Consider the following 27985-nt stretch of genomic DNA (forward strand, 5'->3'; position numbering starts at 1 on the left):
TAAGTATTTGATTCCTGACTCACTGTAGTGTAAAAAGTTATGTGAAAAAATGCGCACCCCCATCGAAGACTATTAATGCTCATTGCTCAGGTATTTTATTAGGCAAAGTAAGTCATACAAGTAACATGTTTGGCATCTAATTTGTCAATTTACAAAGAAACTTTTTTCACTTGTTGATGCTAAGTATTTACTTACAGCTGTCAATAAAATTGCAACAACACTATGAATGTTTGCGGATGACTTTGTAAATTTATTGTTATTATAATAATTATTGATCACGTTTGTGTATTATGAATATTATGTGGCATTAGATCATACCTGTAAATAATAACTGTTATTACTTAAGTGTATATAAATAGGCGTAGCAAACTGTTTCGATTCTGATCGGGTATAAGGTATTTAGGTAAATGAACAGGTTCATTTTTTTGTATGTAGGTATAGGTACTAGCTTATGTTTTGAGTAACTGATGACCCAAATTATAAAACCAATTATTTTAGAGAATTAAAAATTACTGCAGACTTGTCACTTGACAAGTCGATTTTATAAAAAAAAATCGTAGTGATTGATTTTAATATCAAAAACACACCGGTGATGCCAAATGCGAGTCGGACTCACATGGGCTTATTTGTGATTGGACGCGTTTCTGTGAAAAAAGATCTTGATAGACGGACGGACAGCAACGTGATCCTATAAGGGTTCAATTTTTTCCGACTGTGGTACGAATCCTTAAAAATATATTTTAAGTTTGATTATATAAATTCAAAATGTTTATGATATCCGCCACTTACTACCTGGTTCTCTGGTACCAAAGTTACTGATTACATTGTTTTTTGGGTGCTGTTTATTTTATTTTTGCCTGTGAAATATTTCTTAATAGTTCATTAAATAAAATTTAAGGCCGTGCCAGCCTTAAACGGTGCCACTTAAGGCTCTCGCTTTAATTACTACCTTCTTCTACTCATTGAGCTAACTGCATTTTTAATACAGTTTTAAGGTCTCGCATATCTGAAATTGTTAAGTACAATGAATATGTAAGCGCTTTTTAAATGCGCCCGTTTAGTATTTTCTTCTGTTCAGAAGTATTATTTTCTTCTATAATTGGGACTTGCATTTATTTTTTAGCAAGTACCTATCAGCCCTTACGTAGGATTGCTAATTAAGAATATTAATAAGTGAACAGGTTACGCGACATTAAGAATAACTGCGTAGGCAGATTGTAATACACGCAGACGCACATACCGCTGATTTAAAACAGTATAATCAAAATTTATCCACTATAATCGCGAATTTATTTTTACCTCCTTATACTCAGTTTATTTGAGCAGGCTGTAGGACGTATTGCGACGTACCTAATACCCAATTTTCCATCAATGCTCACCAACATAATATCGCTGTAACATATTGATATCGTATTGGCTATATTACTATCATAATGTCCCATTCAACTCCAGTTTCAGATCAACATTAACCTCTGTCGTTCTTTGCTTGGCCATGTAATGTATCGTCAAGATACAAGACACTCGTTTGCATAGGTACATATCTTACTTCTTTATACTCGGTTTTATTTTAGCAGCGAAAACCTCGCACTGCTAGGTTAGTTTTTAAGTGGGTTTTAATCATAATTAATGTATCGTGCCCTGCAGGGCTACAACGAAATAAGATAATCGAAGTGCGTATCGTACCGTCCACCTCACTCTCGTATTAAATAGTATAAGTGTCAGAGGGACGGAACGACACGGACTTCGATTTTCGAATTTCGGAGTAGACCCGCTGTTTATCATTCGTGTGCTATGGCAGCTTATCACTCACGTATGCTGTAGCAACATGCATGCAATGTTGTGACGTCACGCGAAGGCCGCCGGCCTCGTAAAGGAAGCGGGAAGTCGCCACTGACGCTCTGACCGATTCTGTACAGCCTTTAAAACGTATTTAGATTTAGAAAAGTAAAACACTTTTGAAGACTTGTACTAAATATAGGAATCTAGCTGACGAAAGTGACCTGAGCTTTACCTGGTCAAATACGAGTTGCATGCCCGCCTTCCGAAATTTGCTTGAAAAACACAGTATAAGTAGGTAAGTCACGAGGATTATGTATGTTACTTAGATGTTTATACAATAAACTGATTTATGGTAAGTATCCGCCTGTCTCGTATATTTTTGAAAATAAAAAAAATTGCTTAGCTTGGTTGTTTTTGTATCGGTCGGGAATTGCCTCCTGTTCAAGATCGTAATTGCGAGTTCAAGAGGGTAGCAGTTATATTTTTAATTTTATTCCGTATTATTTAGTCGATATTCACCAAAAGATAAATGCTAATCGATGTTTTTAGGGTGTTTTTTAGGGTAGGGTAATCGATGTTTTTTAAAAGGAAAAAACGGAACCCATATAAAGATCACATTGTTTATAAATAGTTTTGTCCTGTCCAGTATTTTTTAACCCCCGACGTAAAAAGAGGGATGTTATACATAGGTTTAACCGCTATTGTTCCGTAGCTCTTAAACGGGTGGACCGATTTGAATGCGATTTTTTTTTTGAAAGCAGAGTTTCTAGCGATGGTTTTTAGATATGTTTTATCAAAATCGGTTCAGCCGTTTTTGAGATATTGAACTTTTTAACTGTTTAGCTTATTTGAATAATTCGGCTGCAGGCTTAAACATTTATTTTAAATGAATACCTAGGTACTTTGTATGCTGGTCGCTCATCCCTATACTTGGTTTGGATAGGTATTTAACCAAATGTAAACAAAACAACGTCAATTGGTGTCTTAAATATTGAAATTCCCCCATTAAACTATCTAAACATTTACATTTCTGTATTGAAATACACTAGTCTAGTTTGTATTATTATGATAGATAAGTAAAATGTATAAAATCCTTGAATGTAGGTCAAATGTGGCAGCTGAAGTTTGTCTACATTTAGTTAAATACATATCCAAACCAAGTATATCATAGTCGTATATTTTAGATAACTTGAGCGGACTTCACTCGTACACCTGTTTCGATTAAAAAAACCGCATTCAAATCGGTCCACCCGTTTAAGAGCTACGGTGCCACAGACAGACACAGACACATAGACAAACAGACACACATAGCGGTCAAACATATAATACCCCTCTTTTTGCGTCGGGCGGGGGTTAAAAAAACGTTTATATTCTTTTTTATTAGCCAATTCAACCACTCTATTTCGAGCAGTCGTCAGTGCACGTGCACTGATGACTGAGCGAACGTGGTTGTAATAATATCGTAGGTACGTACACCAATTCAAGCGCGGATTGTGGATTCTTTGCCTCGATAGTAGCAGTATTTTTATATATCCTTTCTAACTTTTAATGTAGTGGATATCTACTAGAAGTTAAGTAATAGATTCTACGAAAATGTTTTAGGTCGCCTTTTGTAATTTTGACTTTTTGAATTATTCATCAGTATCAAAGCAAGCAGGATAAATATTTGCAGCAAAAAAGTTTCCAGAAAGTACGTATGTTTTTAAGCATACAATTTAATACGTAATTAAATGAAGGTACAGTCGGCCGCGATACCACGGATCATGTTTTAAGTGGCAGCAATGAAAGCAGAAGACATATATTTTTATTAGCTGGTTAACCTTTACAATATTTTTAAATACGTACCTTGCTTCTCCGCTACCACGCCTTTGGTAGCGGAAAATCAAGATATAAATATTGTAGTTAATTAATGTGGACCTCTGCAAAGTAACGCCTGATGAATCAAACAATTGGTTAACCTTTGTTCGAATTATCTGAAATTACATAGGTACAGTCAAGTGTAAAAATATGAACTTATTACCACAGTTTCAAAAATAAGTACCACCGACTCTTATTCCTACGCAATAAGGCCGTAGTAACATATTTTTGAGTGGTTGAAATAGATACCTATTTTTGCACGTGACTGTACATAAAGTATGTATTTTGTAGTTGGGGGAGGCCTGTGTCCAAAAGTGAACGTTCTACGGTTGATGATGATGAAGATTAGAATCCACCCTTTCGTATCTACGTCTCACATAATTTGTATACTTATTTATACTTTAGATCACATAATATTAATTTTATATATTGAATAACAATCAAAATACAATTAAACGTCGACCAATAAAAACATTCCACACAAAAATAGTCATTAAAAGTGTATTTCTTTTTAACAACGCGATATCAGCAAAAGGCGTCGTCAATAAAACAAATTGTAGATCCGCAACATGCTTCGTCATTAGTCTAAACCTAACCTACTACCTACTAACCCGAACCTACTTTAGATTGAAGCCAAAAAAACGTAATTTTTTGAGAAGCGAGTTACGCAAAATGTGCCGCGTAATTCATTGTCATAGGAAAGAATTTTGCGTCAACTCATTTTGCGTTGCCGTGGGGAACAAACAGCGTGGGAAACATTTGCTGTAAGACCGAATGCAAAGTAAGTAAATAATGCGACACACAACTTAAAAAATACGCTTGTTTGTTCCCAGACAAAACGTATGTATAATAATAATACTTTATCGGAAGTAAAACAATAAATAAATGTGTAGTGTTGGTTTATAAATGGTGCCAGTACAAACCCACGACCACCTTCAGCGATACTATTTCCGATAACCCGCGCCGCGGTTCATTGTCGTCACACCGATCAACCGGCCAACCATTTGTATTTATTACTACAATCTTGCTCTAAATGTATTTTCGTTGATTGACAATGCGAAAACATTTTCGTCGGTTTCAAGTTGTGATGTTTCGCCCCCCATGGTTAAGATAAAACATTGTTTGTTTAAATAACTTTCTTTCGAATGAGTTTGGGTAAATTTGTCATAATGTTGTATCAGGGTATATTTTACATCAGTTGGGTTACAGTGGATCATGGGTAAAAGTGGATCTTTTGGTATAGTTTTACGTGTATTACACACACCCGTGAGCGCTTGCGACGTTATTGCTCTTACATTCGTCTCAGTATCGAAACGATAAGTAGCGTTGCAGTGTTGTATTTTCCCATTACATAATTTCTTTTTTTTCTGATTCTTTGGTTTATAATTTGGGATTTTATTACCATCTTTTAGTCTCACGTCGAATGTAACATTTTATGCATTTTTTTACAACTTCTGCCATTGGGGAACAGCGGATCAATTTAGATTGGGACACAGTAGGTAATCAGTATAGGTGAAAAAACTCTATTAGGGCGAGTTTATTGGGCACCTTTGCACCAGGTATGACGCGGGGCGGTTTATTTGACTGATTATGATTGTGTATTTGTTTTAATTTTAATAACTTGACATACTAATAATTAAAATTTGTTTTGTATTTTAAGCAAAAAGAAACACAAAATTTGCATACAAATAATTTGAATAAAAAAATGCGTGTGTAAATAAAATAAAAAATATTTATTATCACCCCATGACTTAATCACAACTTCGACCACGTTGTAGGCCGTGGTCACGAGGAGACTACAGCTGCTGTATTGTTTTATTTGGAGAAAAACAGAGAAATACCTAGATGAACCTACAACAATAAAACTTGTGTTCTAAATCCTTACAACATGCCAATATACTTCAAAGTACCTCCTCGACAACACATTGTGGTCAAAAATGTCGAGGTAATTTCAGCAATATAACCCGTAGTCGTGCATCCCGCCCGGGTGATACTAATTATGAGTGAGAATCGCGAAAAGTTATAAACCTCCATATTTTATACTTAGATGAAAAAATTCTGTTCCATAATTTATAGATTCAGTTGTTATACTTTGCATAAAGTGATTTAGAACTAAAACCGGTAACTACTACTCAGCAACGGCACAAATAAGCTAATTTAAATTTAAGAATCTCCAAAAACAGTATCATCAACCAGTAGTTAATTTGTCGATACAATTTTGGCTTCACCTTGCATTCATTCACATAGTACGTGTACGTATATATTTCTGAGATCACTACGTGTTTGTCACTTCCCACACTACTACCGTAAACGCACGTAAAATCACATAGTACGAAGGCCGCACGAAGGTTTTGTTTTCCGTTAATGATCTCTTATCAATAAATACATGGACGAACGCAGAAGCGAAGAAAATGTGCCGCGACGCGATCCGTTCATGCGTATACGCATTGCAATTACGAGAGGTCCTCGAGTGCCGAACTGAGGCTTACCTACTAACTACCGGATGAGAGTACTAGAGTAACGCGTGAAGACTTGGATGATTTAACATAATTTGCACTTTTGTAATTTTATTGTGACATAAAAATCTTGGTAGTAGTAAAAAAAAATATAAACAAAAAATGGAACCGACTACAAAAAAACCATGAAAATAATTTTCTACCAGTCTGAAGTCGGTCGGTGCCTCAGCACGAACCAGCAGTGAGTTAAATAAAGTAAGCGTCAGTAGGATTTATAGAAGTTCGAATTTTGCACTTCGTAATTTAAGGCCTCACGCTTGTAAGTACGCTCGGGAACACAAAACTAATCATAAGTAAATAAATAAACAAATATCACGGGACAATTCACACCAATTGACCTAGTCCCAAAGTAAGCTTAGCAAAGCTTGTGTTATGGGTACTAAGCAACGGGTAAATATAATTATATAGATAGATACATACTTAAAATACATATTAAACATCCAAGACCCGAGAACAAACATTCGTATTTTTCATACAAATATCTGCCCCGACACGGGAATCGAACCCGATAAGAACCCGATAAGTGCAGATAAAAACAAGAAACATGCATTTGTGTAAAGTACATACCCAACTGGGAAACGTGGTATCGTGCCGACTCGACCCCCCTGGGTTCACCTTCGGACTCGCGCCTCGCCCTCGGGCGCGAGCTCTGCACATTCTCGCTTCCGCCACTTACCTGTTAACAAAACATTCACATTCTTAGTAAACAAACTTGTTTGTGCCTATATTTTATCAATGTACCGCCACCGCGGTGACACGATAGCAACACGAATATAACACACGAAATCTGACCTACATACACCGTGGAAAGTCACAGTTCGTGCCATAGAGTACCGTATAATCTAACCAACAAAAAGGCGGAAAACCAACATTGTCACTTCCAAGCTCAATATCTCAAAAACGGCTAAACCGATTTTACTAAAATATGTCTAACCATCGCTAGAAAACTTGCTTTCACCCGTTCAAGGGCTATGGTGCCACAGACAGACACACATAGTGGTCAAACTTATAACCCTTTTTGCGTCGGGGGTTAATTACGCCATGTCCTTATTTTTTTGGACCATCAGTGGCAGTGAAATACCTACCTTCATAAATTACCTATCTTTTTACTTCATTTGCTCAATCGAGATATGAATATTTGCGTTTTTATAACCATTTTAAATCTATCAAAGTAGCCCCAAAATTTCCTAAAGTAACCCCGTGTGGGGGGAGCTCCAATAGAGAGATCTCTCTCCAGGCAGGTGTTATGCCTGGGGACCGAAGTCCGAAGGAAGAGCGTCGGAACTTGTATATATGCGACGGCGTTGAGAAACTTCGATAGCGCGATGTAGAACATGGTCGGAGTTTCTATTGTTGTTCACTAGATGGCGCTAGGAGTCGCTACATCAGCCCCCTTTTTAGACCGGAGTGGAGTGCGGTGCAGTCTGTGCGTCATGTGGCCGCTTGCAGGTGCCAGTTGCTTGAGTGTGTTGCTATGTTGGCGAGCGTTGAGTTGAGTTGCGTTGAGCTGCGTAGCTGTGGGTAGCCGTGTTGAGCTGCGTTGAGCTGCGGTGAGCTGCGTTGAGTTGGGGTTGTCACACTGTAGACACCAGGCATATGTAGGTACATGCTAGTGGTGCACGGTGTGGTTAGTCTGGCCTGCTATGAGACGTCTTCGTCTTGGATGTCTTCGAACATTGTCGTCACCAATTGGGGGAGCTCCAATAGAGAGATCTCTCTCCAGGCAGGTGTTATGCCTGGGACCGAAGTCCTAAGGAAGAGCGTCGGAACTTGTATATATGCGACCGTTGAGAAACTTCGATATGTAGAACATGGTCGGAGTTTCTAACCGCTAGGAGTCGCTACATTTGGTCGTCTAAAAATGTATATTATTTGATTTGCAATAAAATCCTTACGTTACAGTAAAAAATAAAAGATACGAGACGGTATTTTTCAACATTGCTAATGTCACTATGCGTACTTAGAAAGATTTATAAAATCACTTAAATCCGTCATTTGAAAATCTAACTCCCTTTTTAGGGTTCCGTAGCCAAAATGGCAAAAACGGAACCTAAGGGTAAACTATAAGTGGTTTCGCCATGTCAGTCTGTCTGTCTCTCTGTCCGTCCGCGGCTTTGCTCAGGGACTATCAATGCTAGAAAGCTGTAATTTTGCACGGATATATGTGTAAACTATGCCGACAAAATGGTACAATAAAAAAATTAAAAAAAAAATTTTTAGGGTACCTCCCATGGCTCCCATAGACGTAAAGTGGGGGTGATTTTTTTTTAACATCCAAAACTATAGTGTGGGGTATCGCTTGGGCGCGCAGGGGGGCTCCAATCCTTTGTTGCCCCAGAACACAAAATTCGGCCCTGAAAGTGACTGCATGAGATAGGCTCTTTAGCAATTTAAATATAGCAAAGGAGTTACTTTTAAAACCGATTATCAGCAACTAATAACAATCATATATGATGATCTATTTTATAAGAATCGCGGGACAATTTATTATTGGTTCCAAATCGATCCGGTGTACTGATTTCTAGCACAATCTTGACCTGTTTGTAATAAATGTTGTTTATTTATGAAGCTCCACTATTCGCCCGTTGGTTTAAGAAATGTATTAGACCTTGACACCGTCCCTAAATAGACAACTGATTGAAAACATTGAAGTGATGAGATAATATACGAATAGTATAAAATTGATCCGATTCATTCCGTGACTGATTTGCCCTACTTGCCCAAGCTATCACAAATATGTATTTAGGAGCTAAGATTAAGAAAATTTACTAGTAACATTTCTCATCGTAGCCAAATATTTACTTTCTCACACATTGAGCGAATGAATTAAATTGCGGACAACTCAAAATTAAATAACACTTAAAATGTAAATGTATTTTGTCTAGCATTAGCTGAAACCAAGGAATGCTAAGTAATTATTATCGTTTAGAAAACACTGTTATTTCTCTCGTTCCAATGATATATTTGTAAAGAACATCCCACTACGTAAGTCTTTTTAGCCGGCAATATCGCCTGCGCGACGATAGGAATTGAATCCATTTTGTTTGCAGTTTGCACAGACGAATTCAATTAAACTGGACGATAGTGAACCCGGCTGGGCTTTCGTCAAACGTTTAAAAAAACAAAGGTATAAATGAAAACATTGTTACAAATGGACAAATAAATTATACCTACTATAAAGGATATGTTTTCAATTGTAATATGCATTCTTTGGCACGCTCTGCAACCTAAATGGTGCAATGGATTTTAAAATAGTTATTCATATTGTACAGTGGATAGATTAAGAAGTTTTGTTTGTGAGAGTGACAGACATTGGCTATACTTATAGTTTTCAACAAAGTAATTAATGATTTAATGATAGTGTCTTTTCCAACCTCGACATTGGCGGAATCATCGATAGTATCGATGGAGCTATACTTTCAAGAATTGAATTGAATTGAATTAATGATTTATGATTATGCGAGCTAGAGGGTCTTAACTGGGAAGTACGTTTCATGAAACTAAAAAAAGCGACTGATAATACTAGTGCTTCCTTATACATTACATATAATGTACATAGCTACTGATACTCGTAATAGAGGTATTTCTACAAAAACAACGTACTCGTAAGGCATAATAATTTCTTTAGTTTCTGACTTTGATTAATAGTGCATTATTAGATTTTTAAAACGTTTCCGGAAACTCGAATCGGAAATAAACAATAAAGTGACTTCACAACTCATTTTTAATTGCTGTAACCTGTGCTGCAATGAGTGCTAGTGTTATCTAGCACTAAGGCTGTTCCTGATCTTGGCACGTGATAACGCATTGCTAGGGCAAGGAGATACCTACTAGTTACACTTGAAAACACGACTACAAAGGCTTCACGTGGAACTGTAACAAATCAAATATTTACGCTGAATTTACTGACGGCCTTTTGGAAAATGTTCTAACGTTTTGTAACTGTTGTTTTTTAACAGGTAGAACGATGTTTGATTATTAGGTGAGAACATACCCGAATGTTCAATCTATTCGCTTATTACGACGCGCTACGCAATTCGCCACTAGAGGCGCTAAGCGTGAGGTCTCCGAAATGAGTTTGAGCTACGCTAGATTAATTTTGTGGATATCTGAAATTAATTATGGCAAATAAAAGAATGTCTGTGTTTTGAGACATGGAACTGTCTACTATCTGTGGCAGATATTTTTATGGTACGGTTTCGTATTAAATAGTAAACTTTGCATAATAAATCTCTGTGCGCCATCTAGTACGATGCCCTCATGGGCGCAACGTTCCGAGTTTGATACCTAATTATGGATATATTTTTTAAAAGAGCTATGGAACTGTCTACTCCAGTTTCGTCGAAGTAACTGCATAAAATCTCTGTCTTCTGTACTGATGATTATGTTTTGGTTATGGTGTTCACTACAGAGTCATCGTGTTGTATTGTAAAATTGTTTTGTTAGTATAATATCACGATTTAACGATTGATGATGATGAATAAATTAATTCATTTCCTGGTATAAGTACTTAGTGAGCTGAGCGCTTGGATAAACCGTGCTCTGACTGAGATAGAAGAGCTAAAATTATCCTTAGAACAAATCGATGCCTTTCAGCGTGCCGTCAGCAGCACCAGTCTAGACAAACATATTTATACCTATCCGTTGTAGCCGTTTTATCACCAAATTAAATTAGTTTTAAAACTATGATTATATGTATATTAATCTGTAAGGTAAATATTGTATGGGGCAATTTGCCCGAAATAAAGGGATTTATTATTATTATTGTTATTATATATTTGAACTGAGAACGTATCCCTATTTGGCACGTGAGTAAATATAGTTACCTTTCATCTAAATCTGATCTGTGGTTTCCTGAGATAATTTGTAGAAATAGATATAATTTAGCGATTTTATAGATCTAATCTAATTCTTTATCCAAAGGTGTAATCAGGGATCAAAATCCATTGAAATGACGTATGACAACCACAACCAGTTAGGGTGGCGATGGCTCTAAATTGATGAACTAAAATATTAGGTAAGTAGGGAGGTACCCAAAATAATGCAAATAAATAATAATTGAACAGAATCCGAAACTCAGTTTACTATTATTTGCAATACAAAACAACGAATAAACACACACACACACACACACACACACACACACACACACACACACACACACACACACTCACACTCACACACACAAATACACATATCACGCCTGTATTCCCAAATGGGGTAAGCAGAGCACACGAAACGTTACCGCTTCGGAGACACATTCCTCCATACATAACGAGTATGTATAAGTGACAACCCTAGTAGGTACTTCAATGAAATTTTGCTTTCATTTTACGATTGAGATCGGAAGGGGGCCGAAAGGCGATTGAACCGGCATTTATCATTCTTACTTACTTGACGTATCGACTATATATATACTAATTTTATTGGGGGTAGTGTCAAATAATAGAATTGTAATATAAGTAAAGAAAATGTCCTGTGTGGAAGAGGGATTTTTACATTTTAAACCTAATTGTACCTAAATATTGTAAGAAAACAAAAAACATAACAAAAAAAACATTTTAATGTATTTAGTTATTACAAATAATAGTGAAAATAGGTTAGAAGAAATAAGTAATTAAAAGGTAGGTTTGATTTTAAATGTATAGATGACCGTAAATTAATTTCTACTAAGTAACAAATTTCTTATTAGGTACTTCTACTACTTTTGTAACATTAAGGAACAGAACTATATAGGGTAAACGTCAGTGCTCGACGCGCTAATGCCGAATAGACGACACCCTGCTGTCATCTCTATTCTTAATGACATAAGATTAAAGATGCCAACTATTGGGACAGTGACATGCACTCGTACGTTTAAGTACCTATATTTAGAAGTAGCTACGTTAATGCCTGAACTTATTGGTTCATAGGTTTTCAGTGATGATCGATGCAGGTATTAAAAGCTATTTGTAGCAATCTTAAAGGAAAAAATCGAAATTACTGATTTTCATTTCTAACATGAATGGTTGCAAAAACATCTAAGTATACCTTCCGCCGCCTAACTTTGCCTAAAAGTTCATTGCCCCGACTAGTACAACAAAAACTATAAAGGTATAATTCCAATAATTGAATAGGCACTATACCGTTAAGCGATTCGAACACAATCCGGGAGTAACGTAAAGACGTCGCATAAAAAATGCGATTTTGCTCACTGCTTTTTGTAATGAACTTTTAGGCAGATTTATATGGCGCGTGATATATGTTTATGATGGAAACATTTTTTTCTTAACCACTGAATTTGTAAACAACTCTCACAGCGCCGCTCAGACTGGCACTTGCCCGGTTTATATCATCCTTTAACAAACAAACAAAGTGTACCTAATTAATTACTGCACCTACCTGCGGTTTGGTACACATAGGTACATAAAACAGCACTTATCTTATGGTTATCTTAAATATATATACACCAAAGCGGAAATAGACTCTGCTACAACTATCCAAGGAGATATTTATCACATTTCAAGGTACAAGTTATTTTCCAACAAGAAAGTGCCAACAGCGGTCGTTCTCGTAAACTATCAATACATCAACACCTACGTACCTACACACTAAAATTGACTATTTTGCAAATCTCGATTTGTTTATTTAGCCTCTATTTAAGTAACACCGATGTATCTGCTTTTATAGGTTGATCAGTACCCTAGGGCCGATGGGGCCATGGCCCGAGGCGGCAGGCTGTGAGGGGCGGCGAAGCCATCTATAGCCGGTTTTTCATATTTTTTCATATGTGAAATACCTACTTTATCGCTACCCATGGGGCGGCAAACCTAACTGGCCCGGGGCGCCAAATCTTTAAATACGCCTCTGAGGTTGATAGTTTGACCTACAAAATATTCTTACCATTGATATATCGATCAGAGAGGTTGTCCTCCTCGTCCCATATCGGGCGGTCAAGCCGGCGCGGGCGCGGCTCGAGATTGCCATAGTACTGGAACTCCATGCCTGACGCACTCAACACAAAACTGTTGTAACTATATAATTATTTTAATTCACTGAAAATACTAACATAGTCACAGACACCACTACTATCTTATAGTTTACGCGATACTGGCTGACTTTTCTCGACGAGACTCAGTCGAGATAACGGTAACGATTATTAGCACTAAATAACGACTCATCGTATGAAGAACGGCAAGTTCTATAGTCCATTTGTTGACAGATAGCCCGAGCGGCTCACTCTCTGGGAGTTTGCCTCCATCCAGCGCCTCCGGAATGTTTGCCAGAGGGCAAGTAACTGGCACACGAAGACGGTATCAGCGGCAGGCGCTTAACAAACAAGAACGACGAATGAAGCCTGCCCACATGCATGTTTAGATTTACCGAGATAACATTTTGCAATTGGGACAATGCTTTGGAGATGACAGGATCACGTTTCGAGTAAATACAGTGATATACATATATTGTATACCCATCATGTTTATTATACGCAGCTTAACCTGATTAAGGTACGTAAAGGTACGCGTTATATATAAGTTTATTGTAGGTAGGTGTATAAAAGTGTGACGACTTAGGGTTTGTGTCCCTATGTACAAATGAATTTTGAGTAAATATGTAAGTTATTTTTCACACCACCTGCTCGACAATGCCTAATTATATATCATGCAAACCTTTCTCAAAGAAAACATTATAGCACTTGGCTTTCGCCGGGGTCACAGAATAGATCCGGGGTGTAATGTTGTACTGAATTTCATTATAACCCGCTGGCAGGCATCCGTCACTCGTCCATACCTACAGCGATAAACACCTACAACGCGCGACAACTTGAGACTGTCTTAGCACGGGAGTTAAATCTGCAGTCCTTCGTTAAGCTCAGGGTTCAATATCGCGCCCGTGACATAATACAGTGCTTTATCTCCTTGATGTACGTACAATCTACTATTATCCATTTTGGACACGGAGCATTATCAAAAAATCGTGACTATACCTACTTGTAGCTATAATTCCATATACGTTTAAAATAAAATATATAAATAGAGCAGTTTTGATTTTATTTACTAACGTACCTACCTAAAGTGGAGTCAGTTAACACTTCACAAACGTGTTTTACGACAGTATGCTAATCGTACAGTACGTCGTAATTCCTTTATTTATTTAATATATTTATTAGGTGGCACGCCTACGAATTTGTAACGCTACTTAGTGACGAGAAAAAAAACAGTCGCTACTCGTAAATGCAGAAATATATGAGCGTAAGTGATTTTCTTGTTTAAGTGTGAATTTTGAGTGTTCTGGTCATTAGTAATCTAATTATATTTGTAAGTGTCTATTGCCCTGACAGACTTACCCTCAACGGTAAGACCATAATAATCCAGCCGTGGCAAATTGCTGATGTAATGGTGAGCAAACACCTGCATACGTAGCCATTTATTTGTTGTTGTTAAACGCTATTGATCTGATTGATTTGTGATCTGCGCCTGAGCGGAGACTCACGATATGTTATTCTCCATACTTGTAAGTACTATTATCTATTCTGTGGTTATTCTTAAACCACGTAAACAGATTATAATGTAGGTACATGTGCAATAATGATATTTCCATGAAAGGAGAAATACACAGATAAAATTATGTAGATTATTAGGTACTTATTATAAAAGGACAATAAAAGAGAATTACTATGTAAATACGGCGTAAGTTTTTAACAACTAAAAAAAACCCGCAGTATAATATTTAATGACATAGGTATACTCATCGTGGAAATTAAATATGTATATTATAGATATATCTATATATATATATATATATATATTGTAAGTGTACGATTGTTCTAAGAATGTGATTTATTTGCCAGTTAGTTAATTCACTCATTGGTCTATACTTATGCGTTTACGTCCCATTGCTGGGTTGGGATATTCTTTTGTCAGGTACCTACCTAAACCTGTTAAGAAAAAATATTTTAGGAGTTTCTAAAATTTGTAGTGGGATTTATTTAGGTATTTGTGTATAGGTACTAATAAGAAAAGAAAATTTCCGTGCTGTTGCGATTTTTAGGTGTTGTTTACCCTTCCGCGACCTTTCCATGTTGTTTACCTAAGATAGTTCGTTCACCGCAGCAAGCAACTGCGTCCGCCTACCTCTGAAGTCGAGTAAAAATAATTAATTTGTCAAATGATAACAGCCTGCAAAACATACACATTACACAAACTTATCATCTTGTTGACTATCACTTGAAACAATAACATGTGACAGAAATTATTTGATTTAATTAATATTCGTCAAACAAAAAGTATACCCACTCGTATACTCTTAGTAAATAAGTTGCGCTGTTTCCGTGATCATGTATTTTTAGGGTTCCGGAGCCAAAATGGCAAAAACGGAACCCTTATAGTTTCGCCATGTCTGTCTGTCTGTCTGTCCGCGGCTTTGCTCAGGGACTATCAATGCTAGAAAGCTGTAATTTTGCACGGATATATAAGTAAACTATGCCGACAAAATGGTACAATAAAAAACTAAAAAAAATTTTTTATGGTACCTCCCATAGACGTAAAGTGGGAGTGATTTTTTTTTCTCATCCAACCCTATAGTGTGGGGTATCGTTGAATAGGTCTTTTAAAACCATTAGGGGTTTGCTAAGACGATTTTGCGATTCATTGATATTTTTGCAAAATATTCAACTTTAAAGTGCAAATTTTCATTAAAATCGAGCGTCCCCCCCCCTCTAAAATCTAAACCGGTGGGTGGAAAAATTTGAAAAAAATCAGGATGTTAGTATCAAACTTTCAAGGAAAACTATAACGGCTAAGTTTGCTTGAGAACTATTAGTAGTTTATGAGTAAATAGCAGCCTAAGGTATAAAATATACCTAAACTTGGAAGATTCCGTATAAAATACGAAATCCTTAGACAAATATTTCTTATTTTTTCGTAATGGCTACGGAACCCTATTTTTGGCGTGTCCGACACGCTCTTTGCCGGTTTTGTTTTCACCAACTGATTTCACGACGTTGAAGATAAAGGTTTAAGCTATGATGAACTGAAATATGTAATGAAACTAATGAACTTGACTTGCCATGTCTAAAAAAACTTTACTTATTTTAATTATTGTACGTTTATTTTACTACACTCTAATAAAAATACTTTTAGCTTTGCACGCTGACGACGTCGTAATTTGATTAAAGTATTAGCGCCAGGCTAAGTAGCGTTTAATCCCTGCCCACAAAGCTTGTAATCGAGGAATAGTTATTCGCATTCCCTATAAGTAACGATACTAATAAGAAGGACTTGCGGTCTATTTAAAAAGAAAAAGAACATACTTCCATAATAAGTACTTTCTATCCACCGTTTACTTTGTCGGATACGTATCGTTTCTGATTATCACGCGGTCACATGAGCTCCTATAAACATACAATTTTGCTTTTATAAAGTCAAATTGTAACTGATTAAGTATTTTATTACCTCTACTGAACTAAGGGCAACTGGCCCCAGAAACCTCAATAGCGCTCAATCTAGTTTATGCTAACATTAAATTCTAACCTTGTGCTTGTTCGTTTGACCACGTAGGTATATACATATAACTTATGTAGATTCCAAATGAACACAATTAAAAATAATTTCATTTATCTATATTTCCATAAAGTTTTGAAACTTAAAGGCAATCTTATATTTATCTTAGTCATACAAATTGAATTAAAACATATATTATTTGTAGAATTAAGTAGCTATAAGCTGACTGGGAATGCATTTTTCACCTGCAAAGGTTAAATCAAAGTACACAGGAAGTGAAAAGATTCGATTTATCCAAGTTGGTAAATGAACTTCTTCTAAACTTAGGCATACCAACAACAAAGTAAAATTTGCTCATTGCCCCATTTTGAGAACACTGACACCGTTACAAACAGTTTTCACTCTGAGATATCGCAAGCCTCCGACGACAGTTCAAATATTGACTATAAAGCAAATATTTTAATAAAATACTCACGCTGAGGTTTCTTATCCATCCGTACATAGTGACATTTAATTAATAAAAAGCTTAGCGTTGTTAAAAGAAAGGACCTATAAGGCACTGGACGGTCGGTGGCTAGCCGGCATTAGGAGGCGTGATCGCATGCACGTATACCGAAACACTGACTGGCACTAGAGGGCTAATCAAACGCTATGCTGCTTACATAACGCCGAAGCAAAGCCTTCGCCAAACACCCCGCGACGACTGATTATTTGGCGATGTGCCGCGGACGAGAGACGCTAAATAGGTAATCTAAACATGCCGAATTCGTTAGCTTTTGTCTGTGACTTTGAGTGATATCGCTACATTTGACAAAGATTTGCCATGACGTGCCAATGTTTCGTTGAAAATGTACCTGCTTAGTCAAAGAGTAAAAAAAGTTGTGTGCAAAATTTGTCAAAATTACACGATTACTTTGCAAGTGATTTATCATTTGCCTTCCTTGTAAGTATTGCGCTCCTTGTAAGCTGGAAGAAAACAGAGATACAAGTCATTCTACTAATAAACTTCTAACAGTCATTCTGCTAATAAAACGTACTTTGACGTTAACAATTTATTCCAAAAAAATTGTTCAAGTTATCTCGAAGACGCTACGAAGTCGTCACAAAACGCATTACAATTATCATCATGTTTTATTAGCAACTCAGGTGATCTCTTATAAATATTTAATATTAACCACAAAAACGGGTGGGTAGGTATATAAATTTGACGTGACAATATGTGTCTCACGCTACAGGTCGTCAGCAATCGAGTCACAAACCATTAAATTGCTTTATTGAAATCACAATGAGCAGAATGCGGCGCCTGCGTAGTAGATCTATTAGGTACAATTGTAGTCATGTGGTGCAATGTGTTTTGAGGAAACGTGGATAGGTTCGGATGACTTTAATCTATTTAAACTGAATTGAAACTTGAGATTGTATTCCATTTTGCATTGAGCCTAAATTTTCATAGCGATTTTAAAATGCTGACGTCTTTTCCTTTTGCATATCAGACGTACTTACGATAAAGTTTTTATGCGTTGCAATAGTATCGGAAATTAAATCTCTTTTAGAACTTATTAAGAAGACATATTATAATTAAAGAAAAACAGAATAATTAAGTTCGTAGAAACGCAAAAATAGCTTTTACGGAAAAGGAAAGTGTCTACGCCAGCGTTTTGTGCAATAGCGCAGTTGTCTAGTTTCCCCAAGTCTTGGTTAACAGCCGTAGTAGCCTAGGACCCGGTCCAGACGGAGCGTTACGCGCGCGAAGACACTCGCGCGTTCCCGAGGCACTAGAGCTACATAACCTACACCCTTAGAGCAACGCAGGCTTCCTATCGGAAGGGAGCAGCCTTAGCGGTAGATTACTTTAAAATAATTCTGGCGTTTGTTGCGGGGGGGAAATGTGCACACAAGTGCAGTTCCGCACACTTACTTACATGCAAAAACAAAACTGCCACCTGACTGTAATGACGATGTAAACACATAAATAATCCAACAAATACACTAATAATTCGTTTACAGATAATTCAAAACTCACACATTGACAAGTTGTTCATCGGCGAGAAGTCGGATTTATCGCTTGACCGATCCGAAATTTGTACGGTAGAGCGGACTCGATGTTGGTACACGAATCAGACAATAATATTGTGATAAAATATACGACTTTGTTGTTTAGTAATTAAATAGCAATAATACGATAACAATTTACTTACATGTGCTATGTAACATCATCTTTTTGCAAGCTTGATGTCCCAGATCTGTTTTTACAGCAGAAAACTGAACAATTCGGCATTTTTAGCACTGCAGCGTTCACTCGCGCGACTCGATTCGGTCTAGTTCGAAATCCGAGCGCGCCTTGTTTTATAAAATTCGTATGCCCAGTTGGGCATGTACTTTGACAGAGGGGAACACGGCGAATGGCTACTCCCTTCCGCAGGAAGCCCGCGTTGATCTAAGTCTACACCACACCCCGTCCAGATGCTCTCGCGCGCTTCCATAGCGAGAACATCTGGAGGGTGTGTAACAGACAGGGTTTCCTTTCAGCAGAGGAAAAACTCGTACCAGAAATGTATGAAACCTTAATAACCTCAGGACAGTGATGAATAACCTCAGGTGTGTGTGAAGTTTCCAATCCTCGTGGACCCGCGTAGGAACTACAGCACAAGCCTTCTTATTCTTTGAAGTCTGTGCCCAGCAGTACGACGCAAATAGGCCGGGCATGATGATGATGAGATGAAGCCTGGATAAATTAAGGTCATGTCTGAGCATCAAGTAGTAACCCACCACTTTAGGGACAAATATACATATCCCAAGGGATTTTTTTTACATTGGTATAAAACATAGTGTACTCGTATGCATGTATGTTATGTAATTATATGTATGTATGTTATGTACGCTTAGATCTTTAAAACTAGGTAGGTATGAATATTTAAGAAGTTTTCATCAGTATATAGATTTCTTTGATATAATAATACAACATAATCTATATAATCTTCAATTACGTTGCATGAAGAATACTGGTATAAAATTGCATGTCTCTAAACATAGCAGTTTGGTTTTTGGTATCTATTTCACATGCGGAAATCATGGTGCCGTAGGAATATTGGGATAAAAGTATCCTATCTGTCCCTAGAACTAGCTGTTTAGGTATAAAATTTTATCTAAATGATAATTTGTTTGTTTTTGCACTACTGTCCGAAAGAGATTAATTGTATTTTACTGTGTAGGTAAGGTACTTAACGCCCCAATTTTACTAATAAATGTTTATGTCAAAGTACCTATTTAACCCACAATTTAAACCTAAATTAATTCGTAGATATACTTTATTAAGTAAGGTACATTAAATGTTACTTACGTGAGTACATAAAGGTACTTAGGGTGTAATAAAAACTAGTGCTCTCATTGCTAACGCTTAGTAAAACAATGAAATTATTCCACTATTTGCTTAACATTTTATCATTTGTTCTGACGGGCACGAACGGGAATTAGCACTCGGAATTATTTCGCGTCATTCTCTATTTATATTTGATCTCTGTGCAAATATTATAAATGATAGAGCGTTCACTATCTTAAGTCTTTGAGCCCCTGAAGAGTAGTTTGAACTCAAATTATTGTTACAGTAGCAAATTGACGCAGTTTCATACTTAACTTAAGGTACCTAACCTACTTGTTCAGCTCCAAGGAGTTGGGTTTTCAGCCGGTGAGAAGTCCGGCACTGTCTGGGCCCTCCCTTCCCGTCTCGTTTTATAATAGATTTTTCCCGACTATACGCCCCCATCTGCTATAAAGCACCTCATATAAAATTTAAAAACAAAAACCACGAAAACAGAAGTAAGGACATACATATTTAGTATCTTTGGCCCTTATTACTCAACCCCAAATAAGTTTATGATAAAAAAATATTTTTTAAAAACAGTTTTTTTTGCTGACTGTACTTTTTGTTGACTGTACTTATACTGTCACCCAAACTACATTTGAATACCAAATTTCGAGTCGATGCCATTAACCGTTGAAGAGTTCCGTCCTGTGGAGACGATCCTGGCCGGACTACCAGGATGTCATTATCACATTATTGTATTGTCACCAGATTTACATAAGTTTACCAAATTTCAAGGCAATCGAACTACTGGAAGTGGGTCAAATTTAACTTGCAAGATTTGACCCTAATTAATAAATAAACGAACAGGGCAAGTTAACTAAAAGCTTGTAAAAACCTACTTACTGCTTCATAAGTTTAGAACAGTCTGAGCGTCTTTAGTTGACGTACACTGGATGAAGCACAATAAAATTTCTATTGGCATGACGTCCAGCCAGACTTCCACTGCACGTAAAAGTGTTAAGGAAAAGTTTCAAACCACAACACTGTCTGTATACCTAACCCGAGTAATGGAAAATAATGTAACACGTCAATAAGTTTTTGAATTATATACTAATCGAAAATCACCTACTAAAATAATGCCATAGCATAGCGCTCGCTCTTGGCAGGTAAATGGAAAATAATGTAACACGTCAATAAGTTTTTGAATTATATACTAATCGAAAATCACCTACTAAAATAATGCCATAGCATAGCGCTCGCTCTTGGCAGGTATAATATGTTCAGAAAATGGTGGTAGCCTAATAATATCAAACTTAAAATAATATTATTATGTAGAGTACAAAGAAAGTAAAACGACAGCTTGACCCAGAAGCTTAATTAATCACTGGATTATTAAATGAGGTCACGCGCTACAATTCTAGAAAAAGCAATGTAAATCCTTTAATTTCGGTATTTAGTTAGTGTGGTAGAGATTCATTAATCTTGGATTCAGATGTACCTACACCACATCTAAACAAAAAGTTTTTTGTCTTCTGTTCTGCTATCGGGATATGCGTAGGTATGTGATACGCGTTTGAATTTTGCATATCCGCATTCACTGCCGGGAAGTCGGGAACGCCTTCATGCGTTTTCGTGATTTCCGCCCGGTGTCGATGTCACAATTTTCAAGCCTTTCGATTCGACCGCACTGGAAACTTTGCAGCGCCGCCGGAATTCTTGGGTTTGTCAGCCGGCAGCAAATGCGTTGCATTGTAACAAGGCTGATCAAGCCTTGTCGATTGTTAAACTCTTCCTCTCTCTCTTTGGTTCGTTTTAAAAATTCAATTCAAATTTCAATTTTCGAATATCCACTGTACTTTCAAATTCAGCACTTTGTTTTTATGTCATAATTCATTCGACGATCAGCAGCCGTACTATAAGGACGTGCTAAATATTTTTATTATTTTGACATCAACATCTATTCGATCATAATATCATAACAGTTTCATAGTGCAGTTAATTAGTGTTTTATAACCAGTTTCATCACACATTTGTATCCTGTTCTACTTAACCCTCTAAGGGATCTTGAAGGCACAATTGTAATTCCTACAACATTTGTAACCGTTTTTTGCTTATTTACAACGTCCCAATTTATTAGTTTTATATTAAGTTCTTTTTTGTATGCATTGTTACAGGTGCCTTCTATCTTACATTTAAATAAACCTCTTGAACATCTCTTCATCATCATCTGTCGCTCACATCGTGACAGCTTTACGACTTTACGACACTTTGCATGCGGCATCACACTACTTGAAAATTCACTTGTATTTAATGAGTATTGTACCTAGAGTCGAGTTCATAAACTTGTGAGCAAAAATTTTATCAAAAATATCTGAACACGACTCTATTGCTAACTGCGTAGAGTCGTGTTCAGATATTTTTGATAAAATTTTTGCTCACAAGTTTATGAACTCGACTGTAGCAAAAGCCCACAAAATAAACATGAGCGTTTTAGCGAGAATTCTAGCGAGCTAATTAATTCATCTAGAACTAGAACGTTCACTAGGTAGAATGATCGTGTAAATGTTCGTAGCGATGTTTGGCTCTAAACTTGGCGGCATCAGTTCAACAAATTAAAAAATTGGCGAATAATAAATAAATAATAATAATAAATAATAAAAATCACGGGACAATTCACACCAATTGACCTAGTCCCAAAGTAAGCTTAGCAAAGCTTGTGTTATGGGTACTAAGCAACGGATAAATATAATTAGAATGCTCGATGTTTTGTTGCAAGTGAATGATCAAGTCTAGCAGCACCTTAAAAGTATAGTCACCTGCATTAATATCTGCCACAGTGGAGTGTGCAAAAATATCAGTCACATTTTTTTTTATTCGACTGAATGGAAAACGAGCAAGTGGGTCTCCTGATGGTAAGAGATCACCACCGCCCATAAAAATATGCAACACCAGGGGTATTGCAGATACGTTGCCAACCTAGAGGCCTAAGATGGGATACCTAGTGCCAGTAATTTCACCGGCTGTCTTAAGGTGATTTTCCACCGGCGAGGCGAGACGAGGCGAGACGAGAATTGAAATTTGTATGGCGGCGCCCGCCCGCCCGGCGGTGTCAGTGTTGTCGAAAAACAAATCGTAGGTTGGTGTCTATTGAATCATGTATCATGGATGAATGACATTACTTCATAAGTATTTATTGTAAAATAATTTGTGAGTGTCTGTTAGATCCACATATTTTGATTAAATATCTTATACGCATTTATTAATAAAAGAATAACACATAAGTAAATATACTAAAACTTAAGTAGGAAAATAACCTGCCCGCATCATTCCCGGCACTAAAATACCCATCAACCAATATTGGTAAACATATTAAACTACCTACACGAGCGACCTTGAAATTCTTGAATGTTTTCATACTCGTTCTTTTCTTTGAAAATGAGTCTGTCCCATACAGAACTATATTTTGACGTAGCACTGAAAAGTATTTCACAATACGTGTTTACGTCATTACTTTTAGCTTTTTCAAAGCCTTTAAGTTTACCTATTCTAATTCGGGACCCATTAATGAAACGTATTGTATGGTCAACAAAGTATTTGTCATAATTCATAAATTTTCTTTGGCTGAAACAAATATGGCACAAAAAATCAAAACATGTTTTAGACATGCCTAAAATTACAGTTTTATATTAAGTAAGCACAGTCGAGTTCGTAAACTTTTAAGCAAAATTTTGATCTAAAATATCTGAACACGCTTCTACGCTGTTAATAATAGAGTCGTGTTCACATATTTTTGATCAAAATTTTGCTCAGAAGTTTAAGAACTTGACTGTACCTAACCCATTGATTTGATTTGATAAGGCATGTAGTTTAATTAGATAAGTATAACTTCCATAAATTTAATTGATAATGTGAAAAAAACATATAAAACGAACAATATTGTACGTTATATTAAAACAATCAATATGTATTGAGTAATCCTACTAATATTATAAATGTGAAAGTTTGTGAAGATGTTTGGAGGTTTGTTATCTACTCAATCACGTCTAAACTACTTACTCAACCGATTTAGATGAAATTCAGTACACAGATAGTTTGTGTCCCGGGGAAGGACATAGGATAGCTCTTATCCCGGAATATTGAATAATTCCCCCGGGATAGCGATAACCGAATTCTACGCGGACGGAGTCGCGGGTAACATCTAGTAGCTATATACGAGTATGTATAGACAGGTAAATATTTCGTTGAATCTCTCTTTCTAATCCATTGTAAGTTAATTTAATTATTTATGTTCTAATTTATTGAATGGTAACAATCTATTATATGATATCTATTATGTCTATTGTATGATTCAAACTATCACATACATGTATACCTACTTATGCAATCGTATGCAATTTTGTCCACTATGTTGTTATGCAGGAAAGCTTTATGATACGATAAGGAAATGGGACCTCCAGGCTGTGACATAATTGGAACGACCTAGTCGAGTCGTTGATGGAAAATGTGTTGCCTAATGGGTTCATCCTGACGCAGATACGCCGCGCCGCGTATTCCATTCATCGCCTTACTATTCCATCGCCTACGAAAGTAGGTCATTTATAATCAACTGAAATGTTGTAGGCCATAAAATGCTTTTTTTAATATGATACATATATAAGTTAACAGTTTTCAGGTTTTTCCTTCAATTGCGGTGTGAAATCCTGCTTTCAAGAGCTCATAATATGTATTTATTTACGATCGTCAAAACTTGATACACAGCACCGGATAATGCCGGATACACACGGATAAATGAGTAATCATATAAGGATTTTGTTTTTTTTTCCCTCTTTAAGGTTCGAAATCCTACGATAATAACCTAAAAATCCATCAAATTTAAGGCTCTCAGGCAATAAATAAATAAATATCACGGGACAATTCACACCAATTGACCTAGTCCCAAAGTAAGCTTAGCAAAGCTTGTGTTATGGGTACTAAGCAACGGATACATATAATTATATAGATAGATACATACTTAAATACATATTAAACACCCAAGACCTGAGAACAAACATTTGTATTTTTCATACAAATATCTGCCCCGACACGGGAATCGAACCCGGGACCTCAAGCTTCGTAGTCAGGTTCTCAAACCACTAGGCCATCTGGTCGTCAAAACAAACACACATTGGAGCAAATAAACATACAGACAAAGGCTTCAAGCTCGTTTTACGTTTTTGTTATTAAAGTTTCATAGCACGTAACGATAACAACTTACCTTCATCATCCTTAGGCTCCTCTTCCTCGCCCATAGCGATCACCAAGTTGCTCCTCATCATGCGAGCCATCTTCGAAATTCTTACTATACTGAGTTTGTGCGAAAATTAGAGTGTACCACAAAATTAACATTAACTATGCTACATATATGTATATAAGGTGCTTAAATCACACTCAAATAACAAGAAAAAAACAATGAAAAGTAATCTATACGTAAATTACCGCACGAGTCGGTGAAACCTGTAACAGGCTACATCTCTGCTGTCAATGTATGGAAAATTGCGTTAGTTCGGAAAAAGCGATAAGTGTGATCAGTCTCGTAACCGGCGTACGAGTGATGTAAACCGAGCGCTTCGGAAAATATAGGCGAGTTAGAAAGACGGACAGAGAAAACTAGAGAGCGGCAAGGCGTGTTTTTAAAGTGAGTTTAAAAAAAATGTTTATATTTCAGAAGTTATATGTAGATATATATAGCTTTAGACCCTCATATGTGAAAAAGTATAATTAGGAAATTTTATGCAAGTCACTATTTACTCAATAACCCTTACTAGCTTATGCTCCCTGCTTTCCCTCTGTGGGATGATAAAAATAAGTCTAGTTCTTTATCTTGTATAGCAATTTCACAAAATCCGTTCGAAATATTATTTGTTTTATTGAATTGGCTTCTTCAACGAAATCTAAGATAAAAAAAAAGATTTTTGGATCACCGGACTGAATTCAAATTTGACACACACACCACTTGTGGCCTACGCGCTAGAGGTGTCATACTAACTAAAGTTTACTAGACTACCGGGGGTCCGTCCAACCAGCCGAACACAACATCTTCAATCTCGACTCCCGTCCGGCGATCCGAAAATCCTTTTAGTAAAAAAAAACTTTGTTATTTTCTACATGCTCCTTTATGTGATCTCTACGCAGGGTATTGGCTACCAAATTTAATATCTCTAGCTGTAGTGGTTTGGTTTGTAGGTACGTTGTCTTTCAGTCAGTCAGTCACGGTCTCACGGTTTTATTTATTGTGCTTTTTCCTCACATAAGCAAGTTAGCTGTACGAGTAAGAAATCCCTTATCAGGGATACGCTCTATTTTGGACTACTTCCCGTATTACTAATTTTACTAACCATGAGTAAAATAATGAGTAATTTTATATGCGCGAAAAATAGTTTAAATAGGTAAATACATACATAATGTTTAATACAATGTAGATAACAATAATGAGTACCTAATGTTATTGCTGAATGTAAAAATATATAAAAGTGATGTTTGCTCCCTGCTTTTTAGGTATTTCATTAACAATAGAACGAACGCCTTGAATTTTGTTTAGGGGCCTCTGTCTGCACAAAAACATTTTGAAGGATATGCATATTTAACCTTTTGCTTAACTTTTTTTTCTTTAAGTATATTATTTGTTATTGTAAGCTAAACCTTAACTTTGGTATTGGTATATAATCAAAGATTTGAATATTATTTATTTCCTCTAGACTTACTTTTCCTATATTGTCTAAATAGACAGGCACGATCACTCGTAGCGCTCTCTACGCAGAGTCTACAAAAGCAAAGTCTCTCGAATTTAAATCTAAAATAATTATAAAATATTTATAATTCCATTGCATTGCCTCACAGTTCTAACGCGAGCCGTGTTGACTTAAGCATGGAAACAAAGAAGCTGCGCCGGCGCACCCGAGACGCGCAAAGCAAACAACGACGTACTCGCATCTCCGCGGATTATATAAAAACTACGTTTTGGAAACATTCATTGTGTCGTGAATGTTTCCTGATACTTGTTTGTCTTTTATGATAATTAGAACCACTCAAAAATATGTTACTACGGCCTTATTACGTTTGAATAAGAGTCTGTGGTACCTACATATTTTTGAAGGGTTAGATAAGTCCATTATAGTACCTACTGTGCGGCGAGCGTGTCGGCCGCGCAATGCGTAGAAAAAATCGTTGGCCGTGCCTTATTAGGAAACTATAGTACTTTTCGGATAGGATGGGTACGGTGACACCTGACATTAAGCAATTAAAGGGTTGTGACAATGTAAATTCGAATCGATTTATTGCGATTCTCGATTAAATATGCTAAGGTGTGTAATCGATTTTATTAGTGATAGTTTATATTTTTAACTAGTTTTTGCCTGCGGCTTCGCTCGCGTAGCAAGTGTTTTTGCTTGTCTATCGGGATCTGTCTATGTCGATATTTGTGACAGATAAATACAAAGCATTGTTGAATTATCAGAAGCTTGACAAGCATTTTTAAATAAGGGGGTTACCTAGTTGTTTTTTTTTATCGATTTCGGCCCAAACGAGCAATATGTTAGACGTTAACAGTGATTTTTTTAACTTAATTAAAGTATTGTCGTTCCAATCGATTATTTAACTTTTGACAGAGCACGCACGTGAAGTTTTACAATAATATTCGGTACAATGTACTACAGAGAATACCGTACTTCATTGTCGGATCCCGCCCACTTAGTGATTTCCCATTCGTAATTAATGACCATAGACTATAAAAACGGTTTTGAAGTAAATCGATTTTATAAATAAAACATACATTTATAATTATTGTGATTATATTTTATATCAAAATCATTTAAAAATAATAAATACATTAATATGCCTTTAGGGATTAAAAAGTTAAAACAACTAAAATAGGCACTGTAATACTATTTTTAATTATACCTACCACGGGCGTCTCGTTGTGAGTGACAACAAACTGGCGTCGCTGCCGCGTCCAGTTTTGCCGCTTCATAAATTACTAAATTACCGTCGGAAGTGATAAACATATTAACTTA

General features: G+C 36.5%; 1 protein-coding gene across 4 annotated transcripts in view; it reads right to left on the reverse strand.

Moving 5' to 3' along the window:
* LOC141437458 (uncharacterized) overlaps positions 1-25535 on the reverse strand; it is a 65594-nt gene extending 40059 nt beyond the window's left edge. The window contains exons 1-2 of one of the 4 annotated variants that reach the window (XM_074100843.1): positions 17109-17320; positions 6720-6828 (exon numbers count right to left, since the gene is read on the reverse strand). In XM_074100843.1, coding sequence (XP_073956944.1) covers positions 6720-6828; positions 17109-17135 — 136 coding nt within the window. In that variant the 5' untranslated portion in view covers positions 17136-17320. Of the gene's footprint in view, positions 1-6719; positions 6829-12533; positions 12567-13034; positions 13210-17108; positions 17321-25191 lie in introns of those variants that run through there. The other 3 variants (XM_074100844.1, XM_074100847.1, XM_074100846.1) reach the window with 3 other exon arrangements.
* Between the last annotated feature and the right edge of the window lie 2450 nt (positions 25536-27985).

This window comes from Choristoneura fumiferana, chromosome 17 (assembly GCF_025370935.1).
Source record: "Choristoneura fumiferana chromosome 17, NRCan_CFum_1, whole genome shotgun sequence".
Taxonomy (NCBI): Eukaryota; Metazoa; Arthropoda; class Insecta; order Lepidoptera; family Tortricidae; genus Choristoneura; species Choristoneura fumiferana.